At 44.8% G+C, this 8,753-nt stretch overlaps 1 protein-coding gene across 2 annotated transcripts in view; it reads left to right on the forward strand.

Annotated features, from left to right (window-relative positions):
- LOC131137090 (plexin-A1-like) overlaps positions 1-7,699 on the forward strand; it is a 169,909-nt gene extending 162,210 nt beyond the window's left edge. For both annotated transcript variants that reach the window (XM_058084628.2, XM_058084630.2), the window contains exons 29-33: positions 1,398-1,588; positions 1,666-1,835; positions 3,311-3,523; positions 4,132-4,282; positions 7,178-7,699. In XM_058084628.2, the coding sequence (XP_057940611.2) occupies positions 1,398-1,588; positions 1,666-1,835; positions 3,311-3,523; positions 4,132-4,282; positions 7,178-7,273 (821 nt within the window). In that variant the 3' untranslated portion in view covers positions 7,274-7,699. The remainder of the gene's footprint in view (positions 1-1,397; positions 1,589-1,665; positions 1,836-3,310; positions 3,524-4,131; positions 4,283-7,177) is intronic.
- The last annotated feature ends 1,054 nt before the right edge of the window (positions 7,700-8,753 follow it).

The raw sequence follows: 8,753 nt of genomic DNA on the forward strand, positions 1-8,753 counted from the left end.
GCCAATCCGAATGAATATATAATCAGATTCAAAGGGGTGGAATATTCCTTTCCCCAATCCGATTGAGGTATCTTGTACCCGCTCAATCGGAAAGTTGTCAGACTGCGTTCTTCTTTGTGGTGTTTTTCTTCTTCTGTTGTTTATTGGCGGTTGGCAAGCAGCTTTCGTGTGCATTAGCGCCATCTGTGGAACAGAATCTAAACCCTTCTATACGCCATTCACAAGTCCAGTTTTATTAAAAAAAGAAAATATATATCTATATAAAACATAATCTTTTCCTGTTCTCGGGTGTGTTCTTTCAGCGAATGCTGAGATATGACGTAACGCGAAGCTCGAGACGTTCTTCGTGGACTGCTGCGGAAAGTTTGTTTTTGACTCAAACTAAATTTCAAGACTGGACGAACGAAAAACTGGCAATACGGAGTTATTCCAACAAGTGAATAGAAAAACTCCAGGAAGTCGGTATCACGTGATGTTGATGTTTACGTTTTACTGCGTATGCCCCATTGACTATTCTGGTTGATTATAGCGGCGCATGTAGACAAGAGATTGGAATATTCCTTTCCATGTATACTATTGCTTTCGGAAAAGACATTCGTAAAGAGAAAAACTCCTCATGTAAACGTGGCTACTGATGGACGAAGGTGCCACACAACAAAATTGGGAACGTTTAACAATTTAAAAGATGGATAAAGTGAGAGATGAATATCTGATGGAAAATAATCTCATACATGCCCAAATTCAGGGTCGCTGGGTTATGCTGGAGCCTACCCCCAGTTGACTTTTGGGTGAAAGGCGAGATACACACTGGACTGGTACAGGTCAATCATAGATCAGAATAGACAAACAACCATTGACCCAAAGTACCCGGAGAAACTCCACAGAGTTGGCCAACGGAGGTCGGGTCTTCCAGAACGGCTGTGAAGCCAACTTCTAACCACTAGACCACCGTGTGGCCAGAAGCTATAATTGTAAAATAAATGATAACGTTTTTTTTATTTAAAGGTTTAAAGGTACACCTTTCTCTCTCATCTCCAAATTCCCCCGTTTTTATCCGCCAATGCCTTCTTCTCCAGATGAAGGATAAGCGGGATCACCTCCATCTGATCTCCCCTCTGTGTAGCTCGTCTTTCCATTTCCATCTTCCCGGCTATCTCTCCAAAGAGAACAGTCGCAGATACTCATCTCCTTGCTGTAGCGCTAATCAACTTTGACACCCCGTCCATGAATAATGAAACACACAAAGCAGAAGGAGAACGATGGAGGGCGAGTGTGAGTTTCATACGATAAAAAGTCCACCAGGGAATGGTTCTCTATGCTCTTTAAAACCCACTATGGGATGTAGACAAATGGACTGGAATGGATGGAGGCTACATGACTTGATTTTGTGGTTCTAGAGAGCATGCTGAGAACAGCCAGTAGTCCAGACAGCCTTCGATCGCGGACACCCATGATCACCCCGGACTTGGAGAGTGGAACGAAATTGTGGCATCTGGTGAAGAACCATGACCATTCAGACCAGAGAGAGGGAGACCGGGGCAGCAAAATGGTTTCCGAGATCTACCTGACCAGACTCTTGGCTACGAAAGTAAGAAACAGAGTGTTGTTAATTCCCAGTGGCTTGAAACACACCAGGGTTCTGACGTATGGTCTTCTTCCATTAAGGGCACACTACAGAAGTTTGTGGACGACCTCTTTGAGACCATATTCAGCACGGCACACAGAGGCAGCGCTCTTCCTCTGGCCATCAAGTACATGTTTGACTTCCTGGACGAGCAGGCAGACAAACATTCCATCACGGACTACGACGTACGACACACCTGGAAGAGCAACTGGTAAACGGCTTTTCATTCATTTTCTACCGCTTTTCCTCACGAGGGTCGTGGGGGGTGCTGGAGCCTATCCCAGCTGTCTTCGGGCGAGAGGCGGGGTACACCCTGGACTGGTCGCCAGCCAGCCAATCACAGGGCACATATAGACAAACAACCATTCACACTCACATTCATACCTATGGACAATTTGGAGTCGCCAATTAACCTAGCATGTTTTTGGAATGTGGGAGGAAACGGAAGTACCCGAAGAAAAGCCACGCATGCACGGGGAGAACATGCAAACTCCACATAGAAATGGCTGAGGGTGGAATCGAACTCGGGTCTCCTCGCTGTGAGGCCTGCACGCTAACCACTTCTTCCCCGTGCAGCTAGTTAGGACTTTTTATCTCATAATTCATACCTAGTATACCGCTTATCCTCACAAGGGTCACGGGCATGCTGGAGCCTATCCCAGCTGTCTTTGGTCTGGGTTATATACCAGTGTTAAGCATTCTAAAAACACGAAAGACTGTCACCTACAGGACTGGAGTAGAACTGTATTTAACTAAAATACTCCCTATTATACTGTGACATCTAATAAATACAAGGATAACAAAGGCACCAATGCCGGAGTACCCGAAGAAAACCCACGCATGCACAGGGGAAACATGCAAACTCCACACAGAGATGGCAGAGGGTGGAATTGAACCCTTGTCTCCTAGCTGTGAGGTCTGCGCGCTAACCACCCGTCCGCCGTGCAGGCCCATGAACTTTTCTTTCATGCTGCCTGTGGGGTTCAGCACTAGACAGCTCCAACACAGCATTAGAGCCCTCTAGACATGACGTAACACCCCTACAGTCACCATTACGCTCATATTACCCATATTTTATATATAATCAGATTTAAAATTAACTATAAGACATAAATAAAACTTGTGGTCGTGTGGGTTTCAATAAATGTCTTCTGGACGTGTGGACAACAAGTGACATGGGGGTTTTGGAGTTGAGTAGTAGCATGTGTTGTTGTTATGATTAACCTCATGACAGAGATGGCCGAGGGTGTAATTGAACCCTTGAACTCCTAGCTGTGAGGTCTGCGTGCTAACCACTTGACCACCGTGCAGCCCCAACGTCTTTTCAGTGTTGTTTATATACAGTATAGTATAGGTTTATGTGTTAACAGTCATTCATTTTCTACCGCTTAGCCGGGTCGTGAGGGTGCTGGAGCCTATCCCAGTGGCCAGCCAATCACAGGGCACATATAGACAAACAACCATTCACACTCACATTCATACCTATGGACAATTTGGAGTCGCCAATTAACCTAGCATGTTTGTGGAATGTGGGTGGAAACCGGAGTACATGTAAACTCTACACAGAGATGGCCGAGGGTGGAATTGAACTCGGGTTTCTTAGCTGCAGGGCCTCTGTGCTAACCACTTTCCACCGTGCAGCCCGTGTTAACCAGATCTTTTCTTTTCTCTTCTGCATCTCTGTAGCCTCCCTCTGAGGTTCTGGGTGAATGTGATCAAGAACCCGCAGTTTGTCTTCGACATCCAAAAGAACAGCATCACCGATGCCTGTCTGTCCGTGGTGGCCCAGACCTTCATGGACTCATGTTCAACGTCCGAACACAAACTGGGGAAAGACTCACCGTCCAACAAACTCCTCTACGCTAAAGACATCCCTAACTACAAGAACTGGGTGGAGAGGTACCGTCATAAAATACATACAGAAAACCTCATAATAAATAATGTGGAATAAGTAAAAGTACCAACAGGTAGTTTGATATTGTAGTACACCGTCAGCTAAAACAAATGCTAAGCAATTTTCTGGTTTCTGCCTTCATTTCAAATCAGCATCTTGCATTCGCGGCTTATTAATATACAATATGCAAAGGGACAGTTCCCTGTGATTTCATTCTTCTTTTTATCCTCCTCATCAAGCACTGAGATGGAAAAGACACAGGTGATTGGAGGGTTTGTTCCAACTGTGACGTTATTTACCGCTCACTACAAACATTTCCCTCCAGTTTGCCCCCCCCCCCTCTTCATCTTTTATTCAGCACTGGAATGTTACTCAGCTGCAGATAAGTTATGCACCACTGATGCTTGCTGTAGTTGCCTTTCATGGGTGACTCTATTAATCTCCAAGTAGCTTTTCAAGGCTGCTTCCTTTCCTGCTGCTGACATGATGGTGAGAAGTACTGTGCTGGTGGTTGAAGTATTTCAGTACAAGCGACCTACCTATTGATGATGCCCAGTAAGCATGTTAACAATAGTGGATGAGGTTCTAACTGAGTCATCATCTTTTCTTCCAGGTATTACTCTGATATCTCGCGTATGCCTGCCATCAGCGATCAGGACATGAGTGCCTACCTAGCAGAGCAGTCCCGCCTGCACCTCAGCCAGTTCAACAGCATGTCTGCACTGCACGAGATCTACTCTTACATCACCAAATACAAAGACGAGGTGAGGGGTTCTGTTTTGTGGAAGGTCATCTCAGCATTCAGAGACCGAATTACATGAAGCTGATGGGTGTTATCATGGTATAGTTCTTAATGGATGCCTTAAATTAAGGGTCAAGAACCTTTTTGTTTACTATTATACGTAAATAAAATACTTCCTAACGCTGATTTCTGTAACATTGTACTGTATAGGGGCTGCACGGTGGACTAGTGGTTAGCACGCAGACCTCACAGCTAGGAGATGAGGGTTCAATTCCACCCTCGGCCATCTCTGTGTGGAGTTTGCATGTTCTCCCCGTGCATGCGTGGGTTTTCACCCAGACCAAAGACAGCTGGGATAGGCTCCAGCATGCCCGTGACCCTCGTGAGGATAAGCGGTATAGAAAATGAGTTAAATAGTCCTAACTAGCCGCACGGTGGACGAGTGGTTCGCTCTCAGACCATGTTCTCCCCGTGTATGCGTGGGTTTTCACCCAGACCAAAGACAACTGGGATAGGCTCCAGCATGCCCACGACCCTCGTGAGGATAAGCGGTATAGAAAATGAGTTAAATAGTCCTAACTAGCCGCACGGTGGACGAGTGGTTCGCTCTCAGACCATGTTCTCCCCGTGTATGCGTGGGTTTTCACCCAGACCAAAGACAACTGGGATAGGCTCCAGCATGCCCGTGACCCTCGTGAGAATAAGCGGTATAGAAAATGAGTTAAATAGTCCTAACTAGCCGCACGGTGGACGAGTGGTTCGCTCTCAGACCATGTTCTCCCCGTGTATGTGTGGGTTTTCACCCAGACCAAAGACAACTGGGATAGGCTCCAGCATGCCCGTGACCCTTGTGAGAATAAGCGGTATAGAAAATGAGTTAAATAGTCCTAACTAGCCGCACGGTGGAGGAGTGGTTCGCTCTCAGACCATGTTCTCCCCGTGTATGCGTGGGTTTTCACCCAGACCAAAGACAACTGGGATAGGCTCCAGCATGCCCGCGACCCTCGTGAGGATAAGCGGTATAGAAAATGAGTTAAATAGTCCTAACTAGCCGCACGGTGGACGAGTGGTTCGCTCTCAGACCATGTTCTCCCCGTGTATGCGTGGGTTTTCACCCAGACCAAAGACAACTGGGATAGGCTCCAGCATGCCCACGACCCTCGTGAGGATAAGTGGTATAGAAAATGAATGAATTATGAGTTAAATAGTCCTAACTATTTGCACGGTGGACGAGTGATTAGCGTGTAGGCCTCACAGCTACGAGACCCGAGTTCGATTCCACCCTCTGCCATCTCTGTGTGGAGTTTGCATGTTCTCCCCGTGCATGCGGCTTCCCCCCCCATTCCAAAAACATGCTAGGTTAATTGGCGACTCCAAATTGTCCATAGCTATGAATGTGAGTGTGAATGGTTGTTTGTCTATATGTGCCCTGCGATTGGCTGGCCACCAGTCCAGGGTGTACCCCGCCTCTCAGCTGAAAACAGCTGGGATAGGCTCCAGCACCCCCGCGACCCTCGTGAGGAAAAGCGCTAGAAAATGAATGAATGCACTGAATAGGTCACAAGCCGCAGGTTCCCGACCCCTGCTTTAAATGTCACTCAAAAGTTGTTTCCTCGCCCCCCCCCCCCCTTCCATGAGTCACCACACTCCTTCAGCACATGATCGGTGGTTATATATATTTCCATCAACCTTCTATTTCCTCTACTTTATCACAGTTTTCATGATGAAAGACGATCAGCCTCTTTGCATCCCTTCCCTTCCTCTCCATCCCTGTGATTAAAAGCTACCATATATTAGGATAGTTGCTTGCAGCTGGCTCTATTCAAACCATCTGCTCCCTTCATGACAGTCTTAGGTATGCTGTCGCTGTAAGATCCCCAAGCATGTCCCTTATATTATATGATGGCATACAAGTAGCACATGTCCGCACAATAAGGTGAATGCAGATGCGGGATGACGCATAAACATCCAGAGTCAACCTCTTTCTATTCAATAGCAGGGAGCCTAAAATTGACACTCTTGACAGGATTTTGAGCATTCAGCTTATTTTTTGACTATTTTATTTATAGTCATTATTTTATCTTTCTCTTTCGGCTTCTAACATGTAATGTCCCTCTGATGTACTCGTTCATGATCCTATCCATCCTGGTCACTCCCAATGAGAACCTTAGCATCCTCATCTCTGCTACCTCTAGTTCTGATTTCTGTCTTTTCCTCAGTGGACCTTTTCCTCTCTAGACCAGGGGTCGGAAACCTTTACTATCAAAAGAGCCATTTTACCTCCTCGCTCACTAAAGGAAAATAGACTGGAGTTGCAAAACATAATTCAGAAACAATATCTTATAAACTTTGAAAAGTTTATACCTGATGCCTGGAAAAAAATATTTGATTGACTGCCAGATTTAGAGGGAATTTGGGGGTATCAAAGTAGTTCAGAGGAGAAAAAGCGGAGTTGATCGATTACTCTACGCTAGTATTGGATCTTGCTAATACAGAAGATAAATGTACATAAATATCTGTGTAAATTAAATGTTTACATTTGTTGACAAACATGTTTATTCTGTCCCCTACAAGTTCAGGTGTCGAATACTTAAGCATTGCGAAGGGAGCCACGACAAAGAGGCTGAAGAGCCACATGCGGCTCTGGAGCCGTGGGTTGCTGACCACTGGTTTAGTTGATATGACCATTTCACCTTTGACCTTTTTAATGATTTTAATCCAGAACAAAAGGCAGTGGTATCATCTGCAAATAATACATCACTGATGTACAAGTTGAATAGTTTTGGTCCCAGTGTTGACCCCTGGGGTACTCCACCAAAGAGATGTGTAAATATACACATCTCATTCAAATTTTAGATAGCGTACACTCAGATGTACGCATGATAATTATATCATGTTTTTCTCCATTTTTCTTCAGCTCCTCTCGGCATTACAGAAAGACGAGCAATCACGCCGACAGCGGCTACGTGGCAAGCTGGAGCAGGTCATCGACACCATGGCGTTGACTAGCTGAGGGTTAAACCGGCGGAACGCCTCTGCTCGGATTGCTGGCCAACACTCGACTTTACGCTCCCGGACCAAACAAAAGTAAATTTAATCGGCTCGATGACAACAGAGGTGAGCTTTAATGAATGAAGTTCACTTCTTATTTAAGACTGAGCCGCAAACGGATGAACCAAACCACTCTCACGGCGTGTGTTGACTCCAGTCCAGCAGAGGGCAACAGTTGGGTTGTTTGGACGCAATCAGGACCTAAATCGGGTGCAAATGCAACAGCCGTAAACTGTGAGCAAACGAAAGAAACCAGGATACTTGATGCCGTTTTTTTTTTGGATTTCCCTTTCCTGTTGCCATTTTTCCGGGTGGACACACATAGGAGGATATCATTTCCTGTGGGGAAAAACTCTTCCTCACACTCCGATTCAAAACTCCCTACCAACCGACAGTCCAAACCGTTTTATTGCTTATGGTTTACCTTGACGTTTAATTCCATCCCCACCATACTGCCTCCTGTCCTTAGTGCTGTGTGCCGCTCGTATTACTGCTGAATTTGCACAACAAAAGCTAAATCAAAAGAGAGCAAAGGATATATGAACACATTTATAAATATATAAATACAGACCTCTGAGTTGAAAGAGATGGTTTTTGCATTTAATGTATAAATTGATAGGTTTGACAGGATTTGATATTTCCAAGTAAAAAAAAAAGTGAAAACCTAAAAAAAAAAAAAAAAAGCAACACATGGAAAAGATGTTCTGTGCCATGTTTTACTTTGAATGTTGTTTAGTGCAAAGATACTTTTTTTATGTTTAGATGAAATGTGTTAAGAAAATGTTGTCATGCTTAGTGAGACTTTGGGGGTAAAAAAAAAAAATCCGTAAATGGAAAAAATAGACATAAATTGCAGAATTTCTATATTTAATGAGTACAACATGTCGACAAGTCAGTGCTGTTCCTTTTTCAGAAGGATCATTCTGTTTACCAGCCCCTTTTACACAGATATCCTGCAAGGTCGCTACATCAGGGGTCCAGTTTATGAAGCTACGCAGATTTTGGGTTTCTGTTTTCCATAATTCTATATACACTTTTCAACGAGACCCCTGGTCTGCAATAAAACAGATTTAGCTTTTCACACAGACCCCAGCAAAGCCGGGCTAATGTGGAATCTATATATATATATACACATAACACCCCTCCTGTAATTTCTCCTTAACCTCACATTCAATATCGATGTAGGCGTCCTGGTTGAGTTACTACCTCTATATGACGCAATATGGGTGGAACGTCAATATTTCCATTTCGTATTCATGCTGTTTGCACAGAACAGCAAAATGGCTAAAACAGAAACTGTGTAAAAGGGGCTACTGATGCAGCGTCTAGATTAGATTAGGCTTGATAGAACTTTACCGATACTTTGGGCATGTACCAGTAGCAGCAACACCGTATGACGTATACAGGACTGGTGCTCCTGTTACATTCCGCTAACTTTATGG

This window comes from Doryrhamphus excisus, linkage group LG17, assembly GCF_037039965.1.
Source record: "Doryrhamphus excisus strain RoL-2023G ecotype Guam linkage group LG17, RoL_Dexc_Guam_v1.1, whole genome shotgun sequence".
Classification (NCBI taxonomy): Eukaryota; Metazoa; Chordata; class Actinopteri; order Syngnathiformes; family Syngnathidae; genus Doryrhamphus; species Doryrhamphus excisus.